This window comes from Rhipicephalus sanguineus, chromosome 2, assembly GCF_013339695.2.
Source record: "Rhipicephalus sanguineus isolate Rsan-2018 chromosome 2, BIME_Rsan_1.4, whole genome shotgun sequence".
Classification (NCBI taxonomy): domain Eukaryota; kingdom Metazoa; phylum Arthropoda; class Arachnida; order Ixodida; family Ixodidae; genus Rhipicephalus; species Rhipicephalus sanguineus.
The window spans coordinates 55,861,457-55,883,960 of record NC_051177.1 but is presented as its reverse complement, the minus strand read 5'-3'; the positions used below and the strand labels follow the sequence as shown (position 1 = coordinate 55,883,960).

The window sequence follows — 22,504 nt, the reverse complement described above, 5'->3', positions numbered from 1 at the left end:
CTCCAGCTTAACCTGGCTGTGTGATTAGTGGCAATAAAGATAGCATAATACCAATTGTCACATAAGTGATTGCAGTATAAATGCTCTTTACTGTCTTCTGTCATATTATCGGCATTTAAGCCCTGCATGTTTTGATGCTGCATTTCGTTTGGCTAATTATTAAGGCAGGACCATCCTATGGGGGAGTAAGGAGGTAGTGCATGACAGTCTCTTTCCTTCACGAGAAAACAGTGGACAGTTGGCCACTGCTTCTGCTGACTGCTTTCATTTACTTTTTGCCACTGACACCACTTTTCGTTGCTTTTTGCTAACATTTTGCAGCCCCTGTTTGTAAAGCAGTTGTATCATCTTGGACGCCCCTCTTGAGTCTTTGCTCTTCATTGAGTGCTTTTCTGTTGGCTTCTTCGAACTCTACATGTAGCTCCTTATGTTGGCTGCATCACCTGCGTCAGCATCCCAATTTGCAGCAGATGAATCTTTTGAATGTCATGCTCAATGAAGGGTCAAAGCTTAAAATTGTTGCCTCTCTCTTTTTGAACTTTGCAGGAAGTCACTGACACAACACAGACTGCCGTGGTGGTGGCACAGTCTCCTCCCGAACTGGTGACACCACAGTTCTCTCCGGCACCGGCGCCTGTCGCCATACCAGCAGGCGCTGCCAGCCCGCCGAGGGCGCACCCACAGCCGGCAGAGCCTCTGCCCAGCCCCACGGTCGATCTGCCCCAGGACCTGAGCACACACTCCATGCAGCCTGCAGCGCCTGCTGCGGTGACAGTGGCGCCCACCATGGTTGTTCGGGAGGAGGCTGTTGCGCCGCCGCTTCAGTCCTCTCCATGCACGTCGCCGTACCATGCCAGCACGTCTCGCCAAAACTTGGAAACCATCGTGGAGGCCATTCGGCACCTCGAGGGGGATCACCTGTTTCGCGACGACGAACCCCACAGCACCGCCGCCCCCGAGCGTATGAGCACCCCCGGCGGCGACGGCAGCATGCTGCGCAGCAGCTTAAATGTCCTGGTGGTTCACGAGCCTGCGCTGCGTCAGCAGGTGATCCAGTGCGGTACGGCGACGCGCCGGCCCGGGGTCATTGTGGCCAACCACTCTTAACGGCTGTCTCTCCGTGGAGGCCATTTTCTCCCAGGGGTGGGGGGAGCCCGGTTCACCCTCTCTCGCTCTTCTGCGCTATTGCTTGGCCGCAACAAAAAAAGAAAAACAAATTCGGAGGGTACACACCCACACATAACACAAGAGGGCCACCAGTGGAGACACACATATACAAAAACACACACACGGACAAGGACACACATATACGTATACCACACCACAGCGTTTTCAGGTGTTTGACATTGCGCGGGCGGGGTAAGGGGACATGCCGAGACACTTCTGAGAAAGTGCATTCCAGGTTATGGGGACAAAAAGAAAACTCGTGTAAAACTTTTGTCGGGCGATGCTCTCACTGCCTCCTGGTTCGTTTTACATAGCTTAAATGCCATTTTACACAACTTGTTCTTTTGCTATCTCTGGACTGAAGCGGCAGCAAGGTTTTGTGTTTGTTCTTCTTTCCCCCCTTCTTTTTTATTCACTCCTTACCATTCTAACAAAACATGCCAAAAGAGCTGTTTACGATTATTTAGTGGCCGGTAGTAAATGTGGCCATGTTATCGTGCCAGAGTTTTGAAGTTAGCTCACTACCTCGACATACAAAATTTGGTTGCCCCCTGCAGGGTTTGTTCTTGTTTCATTATGCTGTCATTGTTCAGTGGGATAAGCCTGGTCTGTTAGTGTACAACTCTCGTTCAACATTCGAGAATGTTTTGTCAGCTAACGCGAGCGGTGTACATAGGTTTGTATCGATGCTTTCCTTTTTATTTGTTAGTTGGGTTCTGCGCTGATTGACCCCGTAAAAGCTTCGCCAGGGTCCTTCAGCTCGTGGCATTGGCGGAATAAGCCGTACTGCGCTCTCATTGTCTTCGAGAGTGCAGACTGTACCAGTGTATACTTGGACACACATTGTGATTTGCGATCTGATGAAGGCAAGAGAGAGAGGAGGTGGGGGACAGAGAAAAAAAGAGAGGGAACAGAGCGACGAAAAGGTGACGGAGAACAGCGATAGCAGAAGCACAGCGGAATGGTGGATCTTGCTTCCATTTAGTCTGTAATATATGGGGCGGGGAAGGATTCTTGGGGGCTGTACAGTGTAAGAAAAAATCGTGCAAGTCTAGTGCAATGGTCTGTGGGTGGTTCCTTTGGGGAGAGAGAGAGAGAGAGGAGGAGTTTAAATTTTTTCACTCAAAGCAGTTTTTTGCAGTATACAAAGAAACTATACATGTATATGTATAAATATATATTATACGGCGCACTTACCTGTACACATCAGATCATGCAAGCTGGCTGCAAGCATGCCTCACTCATTGTCTCATAGGGTTAAAAAAAAGCTTGTCTGGCAACCTTTATTACTGAGTTATTTTTTTTTCCTGTCTGCATCAGCACACTGATTTGTTTTTGTGTGTGAAGTGTTCATACGTTGGTGACAGCGACAGAGCAAAAAACATTCTAGCAGTTGTGTTGTTTCTCTGTGCTCCTTCCTCTTGTGGCATATTCATGGTTCGCACTGTGCATAGCTCATAACTTTAACCTCTTCCAAGGAATAGAGATCAGTGTATGTCCATTCTTCTCTCGGAAAACTTCATGATCGAAATGCGTTTGTGAGAAGCTGTATTTGTAGTGGTGTGCGTGTGCCATCTGCCGTTATATTTATGACGTCATATACATTCTTTTCTTCTTTTCAATTCATTTTAAGTACACATGTGGCTCTTGGATTTTTTTTTAACCTAGTCCGCCTTTATTATTTTTTAAATCTTTGTCCCCGTGTATGAATCTCGGCAGACGTCATCCCTGTAAGGTAGCATTCATCTAGCGTTGAGCTCCATTTCTTGATGCATTTGCATTCATTGTCACAAACACATGCCACCCACATGAACACGACAGTCACACTTGGACACGCCCATCTGAACGACACGACACACCGTCAGGACGCCTCCATTTGGTGGGGATGGCCGTTGTGAGAGAGCCTGTGAATTTTACGGGTAATGCATTTTTTTCCCTCTTTTCTTTCGTTTGTTTTCCTCGTTTACCCTTGCTTCGAAGCTGAGATTTCTTACCTCAATGCAAATCTAGAGGCAGTGGTGGCTGCTTTCGAATAGTGTTAAGACTTGATCGGATAAAACAGCGCTGTGTTCTTATTAATGTGTCATATCCGTGCTTACTTCGAAAGGCTTTTTTTCGTTGCGTCTTCCTGCCATTACGTTCATGTAGTTGCGTCGGCCCAGCAGCACTTTGGGCAGTCTTGTGTTCCGAGGTTAATTATTTCCACTCGCGGCATTAAACGCTTGCATAAGCTTCATTCTTTAGCGTGCATTTCGATTTTCTTTTTTTTTTTTTGAGTGAGAGTTTGTTTTCTTTTGGCATGTGTGAATGTGTAGATGCGAGAGAGAGTTATAACCAGGTGGGTATAACATTCACAACATTCACTCATGTCACAGATGTGTACACCCATCCTAATTTATATCTCATGTCAACCGCTGCCACACCACATACGGCCACTGCTCGCCAGAGCGAGTGTAGTCGTCGGTTGGTGTTAGGTCCGCGCAACGCCGGATTCCTCTGTGCATTGTTCATTATTACCACACATAGGCAACATTTGCAGCATCTAAGTTGAGGTGGCGAGAGAGTGAGAGTTTTTTATACGCGAGGGTGGAGGGCGAAGGCTTAAAAAAAAGATTTGTATACGCATTTCTTTTTTTTCCCCTCTCTTTCCGTGAGTCTCTAGGACCACCTCGTTTTAATTAAATACCATGTTAACGAGAGAGCTGTAGCCACCATGCCAAGTGTTTGTTATGGCGAATTCCAATTGTCATCTTGGAGGAGCTGCTTTATTAAGCTCAGATTTCACGGACTGGAACACGTAGCTCTCACCTACAGATCATTGCCAAAGTTGTCGTAAGCAGTAATGCGTCACACTTCGGAACTTCCAGATACTGCCCGACGTTGCTGCAAGAGCAATCGATCTCTTGCAGCATAAAAGCTTAATGAAACAACATGTCAAAAGTTCAAACCAACCACGATTCGTCCATTGGAATTAAACAAGTTCTATTGGCCGCAGAGCAAAAAGAAAAAGGCTTTTCCCAGATCGATTGGTGGAATTCGTCATTAGTCTACATCCGCTCTTCTCTCCCCTCATGTTGTTGCTTGGGTCTTCTGTCTGAGCTTTGCTCTGTGTTCTCTCTGATTCGCCATCTTTTCCATCCATTGTAAATTCATAGTTGACATTTATTTTTCGAAGTGCTTGTTTTATCAGATAAACGTGTTTTTTTGTACCGTCATTTTTCTCTTTACTATTGTGTTAAGGCATTGGAATTGAGAACCATTTGTACATATGTTCACCGGCTCTCGTTTTTGACTTTTTTTGTTCATTTGTTTGTTTGCTTGTCCCGTTTGCCGTCTTTTGTATATCTTTGTATCGGTGCATGTGTTACTTTTCACGTGTGCTAGTGAAGGTATTGCTGTGAGTTTCTGTGGGAGGGCCCATCGTTTCAAATTTGGTTACTGTACCTTAAGAATCGTGTGCAGAAAATGTTAGATCTACTTTTTATTGTTCACCTCTGTTTGATATTATATTGGTTTTATCGTGAAGCCCATAACTTGTGTTCATAGAAGGCCAACGTCCAACATTCAACTGTGCATTGTAGATTCTTTTTTCTTATGCCATCCACGTGTGAAAAAAAAATTGTGAACCTTTTCGTTATAAATTATTTTCTTCATTGTGTTTCTTTTATGCTTCATTGATCAGTGGAAGTGTTGAGAAAAAGTTTTACAAAAGCTTGTGTTCAGCTACGTTGGGTCTGCAAAAGTCTGGGCCCCAACCAAATGTTACGTCTCAAATCATGTCTCCAAGTGTCGTTCCTAGCTTTTTGTGTAATAAATGTTTGTCAGTACTGATATCATGTCTTGTATCTGTCATTGGCAAAGCATCACTGGAGTTTCATCTACTCCGCAGTGCTTTGCGTGTTCCCACACAATCTCATTCCTTGTTAGCTGAATGCAGGGTAATGTTTAAGCACCATGCTGTCCATGTAGAGGTGCTTCCTGTACTAACACAGAAACTGGCGATACAGGCTTGAGTTGATTATTGGGGTATGCTCGTGATACAAAAACGAAGCACAGATGAGCAAAACTTAAATATTGAGTCTTCCAACAACAGCATGCCTCGTGATTAGATTCTAATTTTGGCATATAAGACTCGGAATGGAACTTTTCCAATGAAGCACTCTTTCAGGGATGAGTCATTTTAACGTGAACGTGCGGCATACGCGTCTCCAGTGCAAATCTGAGTTGCATGTGTGAAATGGGTTACATAACTTTAGCTTCATACAAAAAATAAAAAGTTGCTTCATTTTACACGTAGATTAGACAAGACATTCATTCGTAAAATGTTTTCCCCGTACCTTTGTATCAAAACTGAGTTGCTGTTAGTGCTAAAGATTTTAATAGTGTAGGTATTGAGTAACCTCTGCACAAAATGAACTTTTGAAATATGAATAGGCCCGTCGTGAAAAGTTCGTAAAAATGTCGTTTTTGATACCGAGACATGAGAATGAAACAAGAAAAAAAAGGTCTTCGCCGTTTATCGGAAATGATGCAGAATGCTGGGAGCCAGTGTTGTAGCGCCTGGGCACAACCTCCGTGATCGTACAGTGTGCTTGCCGGGTATCGGAGGCCATAATTTGGAACCCTGCACAATATCTGCTGACTCTCATGCTCAAATCTTCTATCAAGCAACTATATAGTGTGAAAGAAAAACATTAACCTGTCTCCAGTAGTGCAACTTAGACAATATTGCCTATAACGAGTTTAGCCAAGGTGAAGAATTCATGAGAAACTAAGGGCCAGATGTAAGGTCATTGTCCTGATTCAATGAATAATCTTGCACTCGCTGCCAGCCAGGAGGGTGGCTTGAGGGGTTCAATTACAGCGAAGCAGTATATATACCTCTACCCCCCAACGGTTTCGTCTCCGTTGGCAAAAAAAAAAAAAAACGGCGTCGTGCTCGGACGCTCCGTTTCAAAGGAGCAGATTTTAAATTAAATAGACGTCCTCGACGCCGCTCCTCGTGAAATAAAATGCGTGGCTGCGCTTTATCGACTTCCTGCTTATTGCGGCAGTTGAGATACGCGTCGTCTACAGCGAGTTCCGTGAGGTTGTTTCCTCCAGCAGATGTAGCGACGCAGCGCCGGCGAAGCGTAGGAGGAGGGGCATTCGCTTGCCTAGAGTTCCTGTATATGCTACCTTTAGTTATATGATGCTACCTAAAGGTAGCATATACAGTAACTCTACGCTTGCCGAGGTGATGGCGCCCTCTCTCGAGCGGCCCCGGAGTCGGCGCAGGTTTCCGAAACGTTTTTAGCAATTTTTAGTTAGCTATTGCGATTACTTCTGGGTTATTTCTGTTAATTAGATTATTTTAGACCTTGTTCGCTCATTTTAACCCGGTTTTGAGCATTGCTAGCCTTGTTATGGCCTGTATTGAGCGCCTACTGCGAGCGTGATCACGCCACATGAGATGTATGGGTGGACGACAAGCCGAGCCCCTAAAGTGCTCTGCACTTGAAAAACGGCGTCATGCTCGGACGCTCCATTTCAAGAATGTAAATTCTAAATTTAATAGACGTTCTCGACGCCGCTCCTCATATGCGCTCAGCGTAAGCGACGAAGGTACAATGCTATTAACCGTTTCAAGGGCGCAGATTCTAAATTTAGACGTTCTTCTCCACTTGCCCCGTATAGTCATGGCTATGAACGCGTCGAGTCAGACGGTTGTGTACGATGAAACATACACGGCCGATCTGCAAAACCAGACGCACTTCTTGGCCATCGCTCCCGGAGAAGGTCAGACGCCATGCAATCTCACTTATGTATGATTCTAATGCGCAAGACCATTCAAGTGACGTCGCAATGAGTAATCGTTCTGGGTGTCGTTCACAGCTTCGCTGTCCAACCACCTTCACAACGTGGATTGAAGCCATAATTTTTTTTTAATTTTCGTGTGCAGATATATACGTGCACGCACACAAACACACCCACGAACATACATAAAGAAGGGTTGGACAACACCCCGAACCCCCCGCCCCGACCCCAATGAAAAAAAAAAAAAATTCCGACTACGCGTTGCCTAGTGACCAGTACCCCAGGCCCCCTCTTTTCCAGCAGCAAGAAAAAATTACGGGAGAACTTGACTGGTGTGTCATTGTCAATGTGAATGGCATAAAGGTTCAGACGCGCCAAGCGTCTCAACGCTCTGGCTTGCACGAAGGAAATTCTTGAGGAAACCTGAGAGAGAGAGAGTAAGTTTGTATACTCGGGCATCTGCAGCAGGGGCGTAGCCAGAAATTTTTTTCGGGGGGGGGGGGGGGGGTTCAACCATACTTTATGTATGTTCGTGCGTGCGTTTGTATGTGTGCGTGTATATATACGTAAGCAAAACTGCAAAACTGAAACATTTCGGGGGGAGTTCGAACCCCCCCCAACCCCCCCGTGTGCAGAGACCCTCAGTTCAGGCTCTCGCTGGTGCGGCTTCTCAGCGCTGCGCTTTCGAAGTCTACCAGGTACTGTTGTGCTCGCAGGGTAGTAGATTGCGTCGGCCGCACAGCCGAAGGAGTGGAAGGTATCGGGAATCGAGAAGAGTACGCGAGAGTAAGATATAGCTGCACTTTACCGCTACTTACCTACAGAGCAGAAACCCGGAGGCTTGCTTACGAAGAGGGTTCAACTTAAATTGAGTATGACGCAGCGAGCCATGGAAAGGAAAACGATAGGTCAAGGGACAAGGACAGAGCAGAGTGGGTCAGGGAACAAACGGGTGTTAAGGACATCTTAGTCGACATCAAGAAGAAGAAATGGCTACGCCAGTGCGCTCTGGCTACACCACTGGCGGTATAGCTAGGGGTGTCCGGAATATGAAAGCCCAGCTGGTCAAGAATGGAAGAACCTTGCAATGTAAGGGTGCGATGGATCTCTCGATTGCATTAATGATTACCTCAGTGGTGCTGTGAACGCTATAGTTGCATGAGATGAGTTGTGGTAGTGCTAATCAATGTGCAAAGTGCCTTTGTCGCCTTGCGAAGCATGAGCACCAAGCTTGAGCGGATCTTTCTGGCTTACAGGTAGGGGAGTTGGTAGCGAAGGCGGGATGTTGCAAAGAAAAAAATTACACCATCTCCCGCTAAAGGGGACCATGAGGCGATGCGAAACCGGAGCACTTGCACGATCGCGTTCCGTTGGCGTTCGTTGGGCATGCTACCGACCTCGCGTCGTGGAACGCGAAGAGGGACGCTACGCGCGTCGTATCTTCCATCTAGCCTGGCCGTTAATTCTCACAGGGCGAGCGGGGAACGCGGTCGGCAGGCGTGCGAGAGGGGGGCAGCGTAGAAGAGGAGAGAGAGGGGAAGGGGACGCGCATGCGCTGGTGCTCATCGCGGCGTTGCGCAGGAGAGAATTTCGGCATGTCTAGCCCGCGTTTCAGAGGAAGAGGGGAAAGAGGGAGGGGAGAAGGGTATGGGAGAGGAGCAGCGGAGAGGGGTGTGGGAGAGGAGAAGGGGAGAGGGGTAGAGGACATGGGGAATGGTGAGGGGGAGTGGAGAGGAGAGGAGGTGTGTGGAGAGGGTATGCGCAGTAAGGGTGGTCACGCCGCACACCACCACCACCACCACCGGATTGAGCTCCGCCTTAAGATACTTCGCATCTAAAAAATAATAAACGCCTGTTACGTAGCCGGTGGAGCATCAGGCCTCGCTACTAGGGGCCCAGAGCTCAAACCCGGCGGTCAGAACATTTTTATTCGTGTTTATAACTGAACGCTGCTGAAATGCGTCCGCGATGACGACACTCTCGTGCGCGGGTGTGCTTGTGTGTGACGTCACGGGAAAGCTACATCGCCCATCCGAAACCCGTCGTGCTAGCTAACGAAATGTTAATTGCATTTGTTATCGCCCTCTCTATATCAGGGTTTATCCGACTTTATTAAGTATTTACGAGCTTTAAGGTTTCCTGTGCCTCAGTACATTCGCTCTCTTGCCTGCGAGGCAACTCCGTAAAAAAATCACAGCATATCCACGGAGTGAATGATGATGAGTGGGCGAAGCTGCGGAGGTTCATCGGTAAACCGTGAATCTTCCGTGAATTCTGCCCAGTACATTATCACCGACGTGAGATCGGGCGCGTTTATACTAAAGGTTCGATGAGAGTTATGACGACTTGCAGCTCACTTTAATTTTACATGTACGCTGTGAATTTTCATTGTTTAGAAAACCATTGCTTTAGAAAACATCTGGCGTATTTCGTTAAGCAGCTGGCGTCTTTTCGTTTTGCTTTAGAAACATCTGGCGTCTTTTCGTTTTGCTTTTAGAAAACATCTGGCGTCTTTCATTGGTTTATTTCATCAATCAACGGCGTTTTGAACAAAATTTTTATTGTTTAATCACGCACAGGAGAAATCTCCCACCGGCACCACCTTGGAGGTCAAGATCTGGTACTAGCGTTAAGACTGGTTACGCACTACGAGGGACGAACGGGTGCCCCTTTAAGGAGCTTCGCCCCTAAAAAGACCTACAAACTGAACCACTACAGCTGACGTTCAATGAAATTATGTTTATAAAGCGACTATGTTAACAGCTCACTGTAGAAGCGCGGTGCGACTTCACTGCACTGCGGAACGCGTTCGTACGACTTTGCTTCAGGCAAGTGTGGCTTCACCTCAGAGCGAGAGTTGCTTCCAAGAAGCCACATCTACAGGTGAAATTCACACGTAGCTTCAAGCATGATTTCAAGCACATCGCAACTTTCACGGCCTAGAGAGGGCGCTAGTGGAAATCCAATATGGCTGTCGTTTAGGGGACCGTTCCGACGCCACCTGAGAGTGTGTCTGTCACTTCGAACCGCGTAGTCTTTCGGCTACAGCAGTCGTGTTGTCACGGCTTTTTTTAGGAGGTCATTTACTCTTGGATGTATTACATCGCACATTGCGGGTTGAGAAACGCGTGTGCGGTGTACTTTTGAAGGAGGAGATGTTTTGAACGCCTGGCATATCATTTGCTGTGGTGTGAAGGAATGCACAGCTTCGTCGTACAAGGATTATGCCTGCAGTCTTTCCAACTGCGGAAATGCCCACACGAGCTGTGGCTCGAATAGACCTTTTTCAAGCACACAAGCTCCACCAACGGGCGCGCTAGCGGTCATGGGAAATGTGTGTACGCCGCAGCAGCCGCCTCGATGAGCGCGCGGGCCTCGCGCTGTAGCTTTCCGCTTGCGCCGCGCCAGGACTTCTTAGACGGAGTGAATTTGGCAAGGTGCAACATGTTTACTGCGCAATTCAATCACGAACTTCAGTATTTAGCTGCGACAGCCTCTCGACGATTTCCCTCTGTCCCACTGTTCGACTAGTTGAGCGGCTCAGAAGCGTCACTTTTCATTATTTTTTTATTGGGGGGGGGGGGGGGGGGGGGCGCAGTGCGCCTTGCGGCATAAATAAAAAAAAAAATACAACTCGGTTGCCTATGAAGTGCAGGAGCGGTCTATGATTCGCGGATGCATTTGGAATCAACGTTCATCGACATTGTCGACGAGTACATTATGTGGTTCTGATATTTAAAGAGTACACTAGAAAGTGTAGTCGGCATTTAGGGAAATGAGATACATTCATTGCGTCGCTCGCACCATATATGTAAGGAACGACAAGTGCTTACTAAGCTTCATTGGTGCTATAACTAGAGGTTGGAATAATACTTAGAGCGAAAAAAGAAAGGAGGAGTACAAGGAAGGAAATGCACAAACCTGAGCGCTCACACACAACTGAAAGTTTATTGCACGAGTGAAAAAAAAAGCGTATATACAAAAATGGGAGCGCGTCGCGCGTGTCATAAAGAGGCACAGAAAGTCAAACAACCAAGGTGGGTGCTTACAGCCGATTAATAAAGTTGAATTCCTTGTCTTGTAACGACTGAGAAGGTTGACTGACACAAAGTGTGGCGTTATTTGTGACATGATATGCCTCCGAAATTCTTCCCGTTGTCTGATTAGGTTGATGGTACAAAATTACTGTGCTTTCGAAGATGGGATTACATTTTCATGACTGACATAGCGACGCGAAATGAGACGTCTCCATTCAATGAATTTCGATGCTCGCTGAGGCGCGTATTAATACTTCGACCAGTCTGGCCGATGTACATGTGGACACAAGAAAGAGAAATTTGCGGTTAACTCCTACACAATTTACAAAACAATTGGCATGCCTCTGGCCGCATTTTTCTTTGCCCACCGCAGACCCCTGCGACCTTAATGCGACTAAGCTTATTTGGGGCGCAAACACAACCTTCACCCCCACATCGCTTTGCTACGTTCTTCAGGCCATGCGACTTCTTATACATATGTGGAAGAACTGAAATATTTCTAGTTTCTTCGTTATTTACGGATGGAGGACGTCCGTGTTAATCTTTCTTTACCATGCGAACAGATTTTCGCAAACTGATAGAACGATACGCAGGATATCCCGCCTCTTTGATCACTTTGCAGCTGGAAACTACTGCTCATATTGTGTGCGCAAGTTTTTTTCCAATGCCGTGCGTAATCATGACATCAAAATTCCTCGTTTAACAATATTCGAATGCGCCGACGCGAAATTAAACACCGATTTCGCTGAACGCGGGCTATACTGCCCGCAAACATGCTCCGCAGTGAAACTTAAAAGCATGTATCAAGAAACTGCAAATTATCAGAGCAAGGCATCTCGCAAGTGAATTTTAGTTCCATTCCTTTTTCTTTAAACACGTTTAGAATGTGCTCACTTCTTTGTACAGCGCGTGACTTGTCAATTAAAATCAAATAATCATCTGTATACCTGAACACTGTAACACCTCTCTACAGTTTGGTTAAACCCGATCACGAGCCGCTGTGGCATTAAATGCCATAGCGGCTTGTGAACAAGTAACCATTGAATAAATACGAATTCGGTGTTCCAGCTCACATCGCTCAGGAAAGCACGTTTTGACATGTATCGGCACGTGATAACTCGCGTGCCGCTTAACTGCTACATCCGATATACATCCGCTCGGTAATACCTACAGTGACTGCATCATTCCTTTCGCATTTCATGCGTAGAGATACATGCAGGTGCGTTCAGACATGTGTAGTATTTAGGATTAATAATAGTCAACCGGCGGCGACGCGTTTTTTTTTTTTTTTTCGTTTGGTGCTCCCACGGCGCCAACGAGCAGCGAGCGACGGAACAGCCGGCGGGTTCGCTGTACACACTTTTCCCCTAGTGCTTCGCGCGCCCGCGGGGGGTTCTGGGATTTCTTGAAAAAGGTCTATTCAGGCACGACCAAACGATAAAGGTAAGTCCACGTACTGTACTGGCTTGTTTGCTTTCCTCGTGTCCCTTTCTTCGACGGGGTATTCTCGGCGACTTTGCGTGTGTGACCGCACTTATGGAAGTGTAATTTTTTTTTCCGCTGATAGATAGTACAGAAACACCTGTTGCTCCCCGGGCCCGAACGCTGCCCGCGAACGAAGTGCTTGCTGCTGATGCGTGTGGTATGGGGTATATGCACACGGTCGTTCACTCTGAGATCATGCCAGCGGATGGCTGCGCTCTAGAGGATCAGTTCGTCCGAGGCGCCTTGCACGGAAGCAAAAGTAGGACAGGTGTAGAGCAACCTGAAGCTACTGTTTCTTGTCCTATTTTCGCTTCGATGCACGGCTACGACGGAAGCAATGGCGCTCTGAAGAGCCCAGCCATCCGCTCGCACAATCTAGCTAAGAGTGAACGACCGTGTACCTACAGTCACGACGTCGCTGTTAGAACTCTATTATTGCTTTGCACGGCAGAAACTACGCTGCTTTTATGCGCTTGTAAACAAAAGGCACTTCGTTGTATTTGACTGCTGAAGCGGGATTTATGGAGTAGCACAGCAGATGAGACATGCTTGGAAGCTGATTTCATCACCGCAGAAACACTAATTTCAAATCAAAATTTTATTTCCATCATTTATATGTTCACAGATAGAGGACAACAGAAAAGAAATCTGCCAGTAGGCTGCTGCACTAATCCGCAGCCCCACGCATTGATTGGCGTGTGGGCAACAGAAATAAAAACCAGTCAATAAACAAATGACGATATGTGATCAGTGCAGAATATAAGTAAAAAACGACAGTCTACAAAAGAAGTATTTTGATGACAAAAAATTTGATGGAGTAATCCCCCACGCAGCTTAAGTGCTTCTTCACTACTACAGAAATAAATGCCGCGAGTACAAATGTTTTTTGTTCTCTTGCAGGGTCACTGCTCGTGCAAAGCAGGAAACCTCGCCTTTGACTGCACGGCGTGTGCACTGCGGCACGCAGCAAATTTTGTGATTCTTGTACCTCTTGCCCATACTGAGGAAACAATAAAGGAAATAATTGCCACTACGACTCGCAGTACCTGTCCGACTTCAGTAGTGCACTACAGTGTTCAGAAAAGCCGTCGTTAAACTCGCCAGCGACTAAAAATAAAGCACCAGCGAACCGCCGAAGTGGTGCCGACTGAACGCGGGAATGGGCTGGCTGCGTGGGCATCCCCTTAAGGACAGTTTCGACGGCTGCCGCATGGCGTCGCTACCATCTGTGAAAGTTGCGACATAACTGCTATACCAAATACACTTATGGTAGGGTGACCTAGAATAGGGGGAGTGTCCAAAGCGCCGGCTCCCGCGTGGGCCTTTTGCCGTGAACTCCCGCGCCGCGCCGCTGCTGCGCCGGACCCGTGGGCTTTCCGCGCTCGGGAAGCGCGCGGAAAGCGAGGGGCGTCTGCTACGCGCTCTAGTTTTTTGCGCCGCGTTTCCACATAGGGCACTTGAAGTCTACTTAACTTTAGTAATGCGGTGCGGAATGAAGCTTATCCATCTTTAAACGTTGTGTTAGTGCTGGGGCAACAACAGAATGCAAAAAATCATGTGTCAAGCGGTATCAGCGTGGCCTAGTTCCGGTCACAGAGTTCGAGAACGTTGGTGCGTGTGTAAAAACGCGCAAAACGGACACGCACAAGCAAAGAACGAAAAAAAAGCCTTACACGCACGAGTAATCGGGCAATAGCATCACGCATTCACAAATTAAGCGTAATAAAAATAGCAAATTGCACGCGCAGTCAGCTGAAATACTTGGGCGCAGTGACTTCACGAGCTTTTTACTCATAGTCGCCACTGGTTTGCTAGCCATATGCATACCGCTTTATTTGACAATTCATTAGCCTCCACAAGTTCTTTATTATGTACGGAACACACTGGGAGGACGCAAGGGAAACAAAAAAAAGGTAAAAAAGAGTAGAGACGGCCATACGACCGCAATGCTGTTGGCTTATTTTTATTTCTGAGGTAGCGTACAACAAGCCTCACCGTGCGCAAACATTTGAAAGAAAAGCAATGCCAGGTAAACTAACCTTATTCCACAAGTTTTTGCATAAAAGGCGTAATATAGAAAATGCTTTACAAATATCCAGATATCATGAAACAAAGTTGCAATTAAATGCCCCCATTCTTGCTGTACAAGCTGCCTGAACGAAAATACTGTAAGAAATATATATATATATATATATATATATATATATATATATATATATATATATATATATATATATATATATATATATATATATATATCAGCACGTGACCGCTGAGCGTCAGTATGAAACGTTCGCGCGAGATGCGTGCATTGCTTCAAGCCTTCACCATACGAAGTGAAAACAGTTTCAAACAGCTCATTCTCAACTTCAGATGTTTTCACGGTTCTCGGAGGTTATCGTTCACCCGATTCAGAGACTTTACGAAAATATGTGGACGAGTAGTTACATAAAATACAATTGTTTCTGCGGCAGTTGAGTGCGCGCCAACAGGGCACCCGACCGCAATTTCCCGCTTTTTCCTGATGATCTCAATATAGCGTCCACGACAATTTCGTGCTGAAGCTCCGGAGTACTTAAATAGCGACTCTGCTCATCTCTTGAATAAATATAAAGAGATGACCAGACGGGTAAAGCAGGCCTCTTTTGTACCGCAGACGCGTGCAATCAGCTGCTCTGAACTGAGAATCACGTTTGTTTTCGGGCGATCGCTCGTAACATGAAGTGAGGCACACGATGTTGCACTGTTATCGTTACATTTTCTTTGGTTTGTCTTTTTTTAACGCTGAAGCCTTAGATGCCTCATCAAACACGAAAATTGACCGTCGGAGTCCCGCGTAGCTAACACGAGTGATGCACAAAATCATCACGCGATGACGTCGACAGAACTTGTGACGTCACTATGACGTCATTCAACGTGACGTAATATGATAACGCCATCACATTACATGGTCGCTTTCCATTTCCTCCATGATCGGCCCCCGATGTAGGCAATGTAAAAGTAGGTGAGGTGCAGAAAGCTTGCAAAGCCTTCGATCCTGTCGGCAGTCCGAAACCACGTTATGTGCAGAAAGCTTTCGGAGAGGAGCGAGGTAGGATCAATGCATTGACTGACGAAAAAGATGGCTTTCGTTTTCGAGTCATCTCCGGCGAATGCATAAGGAACCATGTTTTTTTTTTCATGTAATTTTTTCGCATACATTTTACCTACGCGGTCAGTTTTTTCAATATGTATGGGTAAGTCCAACATGTTGACATCGATATTGGTGACCACCACGTTTTTTATAACCTGACGGAAACAAATCGTCAGACCACACATCGTCAGAATTATTTCTGGCTGAAAGCGGGTTTGCGCGCCATACACCATATTATTATTGTTAGTCGTTACGCAAATGGCAAGCATGTCAAGTTAGTGATGCCATGACCCATCGGTCGTGTTGGGCATACGTACATTCGTGCTCCTCCGTGCCAATTTTCGTGTATACCAAGTGAACGAGACGCGAGTTACGCGAGTAATTTTTTACTTTTGGTACCGCGGCCACGCCGACTGACACATTCGGCTTCGCATGAAACGGCTTGAAACAGCAGAGCGCCGAAGGCAGCCTTGTAAAACTAATCGAATGCACGAAATAAAAGATAGGATATGAAGGGTGCAAACGCGTTAGCATGCATGAGCTAGTTACTACGTGCATATATGTGCTATGTTCTCCTGGTTATCTCCAGTTTATTCTCTCCTGCAGCAAGTTTACGTTCGTCATTCCACACGAAAGTAAGCTAAGCGCCTTTTCTCACGATGAAGTGCGCGCAGGATGCGTTCCTCAAACAGCCGCGGAAGTGTGGACCAATGCGGTGACAAACCAGCTGCAAGGTTATATACAAAAACCCCGTTTCAAAACACACAAACGCGTTCTCTGTGTGATGAGTCGCTGCACTACTATGTTACAGTGACGCAGTATTAAATTTTGCCCAAATTTCCACAATTTTAGCTAATAGCGGCCAAAATATCACGCGCGTAGCAGACGCTCGCCGCTTTGACGCGGCTTCCGCCGCGGAGAAAGCCCACGGGTCCGGCACGGCAGCGCCGCGCCGCGGAAGTTCACCGCAAAAGGCCCTCGCTCCTCCCATGTATTCGCGCGGCGCTTTGGACACTCCCCCTATTCTAGGTCACTCTACTTATGGTGTGCACCTACCAAATACACTTATGGTGTTCCACTGACGCGCTGCAAAGACGTCGTATCGGCTTGCACTCCCCGTTTGTGCTTGAAATCATGCTTGAAATATTGAGATTTGTCAGTGCGGTGGCCTGTGTCCTTCCTACCTATAGCAGTTTTCTTAGTTATGGTGTTCCACTGACGCGCTGCAAACACGAAATAAGGGACTCGAAAAGAGTTTGGGGTAGCGCACCAAATACACTCCACGTCCACTCCTCGGTCAGGAAGGCGCATACCACATGACAACAACACGCCGCTCGGCATGCTGCGTGCTAGCAGGCGCCCGTTCCGCGGTGGAGGAGATGCACAAAAGGAGGACGACACGCCGTGGATGCGCATAGAGTTACTGTATATGCAAAGGTAGCATATACAGTAACTCTAGATGCGCACGTTCTGGCGGGGTCGCGCGACTTTGTCCCCAGAAAATGTGCAGTGCTCCGTCGTATCTAGCAACCGGCAGTGTACATACTTCTACAGGTAAAACGGCGGAATGCGTGGCGCGAAAGCCTGACAATAGCACTTGACAACAGCGCTGCGTGCCCCTGTCTCGCTGTGTATGTAGCGTCTTGGATGCGCTGCGCCATTGTGACTCGCCAACAAGCCCAACGTGCAATCTTCGTCGGCTTGAAGGAAAGCCCGCCTCTCTGCAGGTAAGCTCGGCGGCCGGCTATTCGTCGCCGATAATTACACCGTTCACATAGCCCACGGGAGGAACATTAGGTGTACGGTCCTTGAATGCTTTATCGTCGCTTTTATTCTCTCTTTCCTGCACATTGTCCTCTCCTGCGCCCTTTTCGCCTATCGCCTCCATCTTTAGTTGAACGTCTCTGAGAACGCGCGGGGAGGAATAGTAGCAGTCGTATTTCGGTGGCTTCAGCTCAAGGCCTGAAAAATCAGCTCCCGAAGTCGCAGACAAGAGCAATTCGCAACGCGTAAGCGCCAAGCTCTATCAACTACAAACTACGAGCCATTTCTGCGAACGCTATGGCTAAAGTTGATCGACGAGGAAAGAGAACCGCAAGGGGTGGTTCCTGTATCGACCTCTACGTAGCACGCAGCCAGGTGATGTATAAGCGAGTCTGCAAAGTGGACCGTCCATTTCAGCCGCGCTGATTTGGCTCTAGAGCCGGTGAATCGGCGCTAGTCATCAGCGTTAGCTGTCGCAGAGGAAGCTACGGGAGGGCAGTAGCGAGCGCTCCGGCCTTCCTGTAACTGATGGTTCCTTCCCCCCTCCTCCCCGGGCCGCACACCTTGGCAGCCCTGATTAGCGGTGCCCATCTGCTCACATGTCAGTTTTCATGCTGCACAGCAGCGCATACAAGTTGGCGGCAGTATAGTACAGTCGTCTAAGAGCATATACGCGCTTCGGTTGAGCAACGATGGTTGTGGGAAAAGCAAGCTTCGGTGCCTAAAGGCACCCGAGAAAAGAGACGCAAAACCGAGCATCTGTGTCAATGAGCGTGCTCTTTTTTCACGAGAACCGTTCTCTTCTTCTTCGTCGTTGCAGAAGTCATTCGATACACGTGACTCCCCCGCGGGACGTTCAAACAATTTACAACAATGCGGAATTTAATCAGTCCGGAAGTCCATAGGAATGTGTTGCACCGAAGGTCATCGTGGAAGATATGTCCACTCTACACTCTAAGCCAAAATCGAGTATTTGGGGAGTATTTCTGCCACACAACAATAATCGTCATCTGGCTTGCTCGCGTTTCCTTTCTTGAAAACCCAGCTCTCGTCACTTTCCTGTCAAGAATGCTATGTCACGCTGATAACGCGCGCGCCGTTCGTGACCGGGAAGTGCCGCGACCACGGTGATAACGCGAGGAAAACACGCGAGGTGGATGACGATTGTTGTTGTGTGGCAGAAACACTCCCAAAATACTCGATTTTGGCTTAGAGTGTAGATGTTCCATATCTATCTATGACATCGATCTATACAACGAAAATAGGCAGTAGACGCATGCGTAATACAGTCGTGTTTCTGATTGATCTACACGCAACGCCTTGGAGACGAATAAAGATATTCATATGGCGTACCAAATGTGTACTCCAACGAACGTAGCCGCCGAACGGTTGCCTAGTGGTTATGATGCCCGGCTGCTGACTCGAAAGACGCAGGTTCGATCCCGGCCGCGGCGGTCGCGTATCGATGGAGGCGATATGCTAGAGGCCCGTGTACTGTGCGATTTCAGAGCACGTTAAGGAACTCCATGTGTTCTACATTATCCGGAGACCTCCACTACGGCGTATCTCATGGCCTGAGTCGCTGTAGGACGTTAAAACTATAATCCAACTACAGCCAACCAACATCTTATGGAACAACAGAGATTTGTGGAATTCCCCAAGCTTCGTCTCTGTCCTCTACGACGTAACAATCAACACACCAGCCGAGAGACCCCCACCCCGCACTTGTACAGGCAGCAGGCGCATGTACCCTTTGCTGCCTGCAATCGCCGGCCGCACTTGATTTCCTCGGCCTCTCATGCGTGTCGCGTTCCTGTGGTGGCACCTTTTCCTCGTCACTTCCCGCCCCCGAGCGGAAGTTTGTGAGCTGCTACATACGCCTCGTTTTTGCTGTGTCCTCTCTCCCTCTTCTTCTTTCGCCGCCAGACTCGTTTCGCTTCATCGAATCTGGCGCGTGACTTCCGCGGCGACCGATGGCATAGTACAGGCGCTCTCGCGCAGGCAACGTCGCCTGACGCGCGCACGACGCGATGGCAGCGAGCGGCAAATCAGCTTGGTCAGCGGCCGCTCGTTACGGCCAGTGCTGCTGGCACGCGCACCACGGCGGGAGGAACTCGCTTGCTGAGCGATGCAAGCCCCGACTTGGCGTATCCTGCGGCTGCTGACGAAATTATGCGAGAACGCTCGACCGAACGGCAGCTATTTCGGGATCGTGCGAAACTTATCGAAGCTTGCGTTTTGTTTAGGCTACGCAAGCTTACAAGGCGATGAAACAAAACAAAACAAAAAACCGCTTCATTTGGCGAAGTTACGTAATTTCAACCGAACATTCATGTAAATTTAACCAAACCGAATAAGAGGCAGACATAAGCACAATACAAAAGAAAGAAGGGGAATGGATCAAGGGTTCGTTTCTTTCACTGGCATAGCCAAGGGGAGGAGGGGTTCGAAACCCCCGAAATTTTTCAATTTTACACACACACATACAAACGCACGACGAACATACGTACAGCATCGCTGAATCCCCCCCCCCCCCCCACCGAAAAAAAATTCTGGCTACGCTACTGATTTCTTTGTTAGATACAACCTAATGTGATCAACAGATGATAAAGCCAACGAATGTGTAGGGGACAGACGAAACAGATACAACAGGACTTGCGCTTAACTTGCAACTGGCCTTTATTGAAAACAAACATCGTGATATACCCCCGCATCAAGCTCATGCATATGCACTTGTCATCCCACAAAAGATAGCGTGGGTTTATTTTGAAAACATATTTGAAAACAAACCTACGGTGAATCAATGTACGTCGAAAGAAAAGCCACTTCATTTTATTTTAACAGCAAAGAGGGTCTGCTGACACACTTATCACCTGCTTTCTTTATCAAGTAAGCCTCGACGATTTCGCGTTCTGTTTTTGAACTGCCTTTTTTTTAGAAAAGAGGTGTTGCAAAATAAAGGAGTACAAGCACATTGTTTGCAATGTTCTGCCAAGTGGCTACCGAATCCCTTTCTGGACATCGTTATTGTGCTGTCTCGCCCTGTCATTGAAGCATTGACTAGTCTGTCCAATATAGACACGTCCACAACTCAAGGAATATGGTACACTACGTTTGCAGTACACACAGTGTAGACAGTCTTATGATTGGTGTGACATTGCACGCGTTTCTTGGTCCTTTGAAGGTTGCAGACAGCTGATAGTCTGCAAGGCGCTGAAAAAACTATTGATATTATGTCGGTTAGCTATCTTCTTCAAGTTATGAGACACCTTGTGAAGGTATGGGATAGCATGCACAGGCCTTTTGTCAAGATTTTTTGTGGGCCGTTCCTTTGGCTGTTTTGATTTCTTGAGCAATGTCTCGCATACAGATGGTACAACATGCACTGGAAAACCTGCCTTCCTTAATCTGGAGGAGGAGGAAACAACTTTATTGAGTAGTAGGGAAGGGGGAAAGGGAGCCAGGACATGGGGGGATGCTAGGTCGGGGCCCAAGGGGCCGCGGCTGTCGCCGTCCATTCCGCCAGCCTGGACTGAGTGGCCCTGGACATCGCAACGTTTTTTCCCACTCTTCGGGTGAGGGGGGCAGTTGCAGGAGCTCTTTAGGAGGCGGGTGGCGGTCGCATCCCCATAGAATGTGGTCCTGTCCCGCCTGAGCTATAGGCCGCAATACGTACACGACGAGACGCTGTCATCCCTCAGGATGGCCGCCAGTCTCCCGGGGCTGAGCACACTGCGCGTTTGAACTCTGCGCAAGGCCACGGCCTGGTGTCTTTCTAGGCCTCCACATGGAGGAGGATAGATTTGTCGCTCCTCTCTTTGTCGACGGAGGCGATCTCCATAACTTGTTGATGCCTCTTCAGGGTTTGCCGGATGAAGCTGCACCTCTGCCCGGTTTGTATTTGCGCGGGCTGCGAGGTGGGCAGCTTCGTTGCCGGGGTTTCCCTCATGGCTGGGGACCCAGAGAAGCCTAATGCTCACCGCTGGCTCTTGGAGTTTTCTTGCCGCGGTTTCGCTCACTTGTCCTGACCTAAAGCTTCTAATCGCTGACATGGAGTCAGACACGATGAAGAGCGTCCCTTCGATAGCCGTTGCCATGGCGATGGCGGCCTCCTCCGCCTCCAGGACAGACGTAGCTGTGATTTCCTCGGTGCTCGTTGCGCTTCAATCTGCTAACTTGCTTGGACACGCTTGGCTCCATCTGGTGAACGCATGATTTGCGCAAGGCATTAATAATACAAGTAGAGGCTATGCCTCTTTTTATTAGCTTGGAGTGGGCACTGTTGAAGGGTAAAACACTTTTCTTTGACCTAGGGTTATAACTCCAACAGGCATGACTGGATGATGAAAAAAATAATCTGAAGGTCTAGAAAGTGGATGGAATTTCCACAGGGCAATTCTACCGTAAACCTCAGCCCTTCAGAAAGGTTGGCGAACAATGTGAGACATTCTGCTACTGCATCGTCAAGGCAAAGGGCAGGTGATCGTTTTAGGACTATTAAATAGTCATCGACATACCTAAATATACGAATGATTGACATTTCGGTTAGTTTCGCATTTATACGTTTGTCAAGGGATGCCAAAAAATGTCACATAATATGGGGGCTATTGATGAGCCAATACAGATGCCTGTGCTTTGAATAAAGTAAGAGCCACTATGAATGATGACTGTCGAATGTAGGTAGAATTCCAGCAAAGTTAAAAAATTGTCACAGTTCATGCACACGGAATTCTGGAAAGCAAGTTCACCAATTTCATTGATTTTTTCACGCACTGCACGCAAGATACCTTCACGCGTCACAGAATAGTACAAGTCCTCAACGTCTAGGGAGAAACCGACTGCAGCGGTTCCCAGACCACCTTGTAGCTCCAGGACAACGTCATCTGAACTCCTCACTAAGAAGGGATCGTCGAGGTATTGTTGTTGTAGGGACGGTCCGTATACACCGGCGACAAGTTGCTTTTACAGTGAAAGCTGTTATGAAATCGCAACAAGGGCCGTTTTTGGCGCCGTTGTTGTCCGCACCGCCGCCGCCGGCGTCCGTAACCGCTATCGCACGAAATAAGAAAAAAAAGGAAATAAGAAAATTCTCCAGGGTGGTACAGGGTTCGAACCTAGGCCC

General features: G+C 47.6%; 1 protein-coding gene across 1 annotated transcript in view; it reads left to right on the top strand.

The window, feature by feature from the left end:
* LOC119382998 (transcription factor AP-4) overlaps positions 1-4,998 on the top strand; it is a 65,902-nt gene extending 60,904 nt beyond the window's left edge. Inside the window, exon 5 of the mRNA XM_037650954.2 lies at positions 547-4,998. Within this exon, the coding sequence (XP_037506882.1) occupies positions 547-1,107 (561 nt within the window). The 3' untranslated portion in view covers positions 1,108-4,998. The remainder of the gene's footprint in view (positions 1-546) is intronic.
* The last annotated feature ends 17,506 nt before the right edge of the window (positions 4,999-22,504 follow it).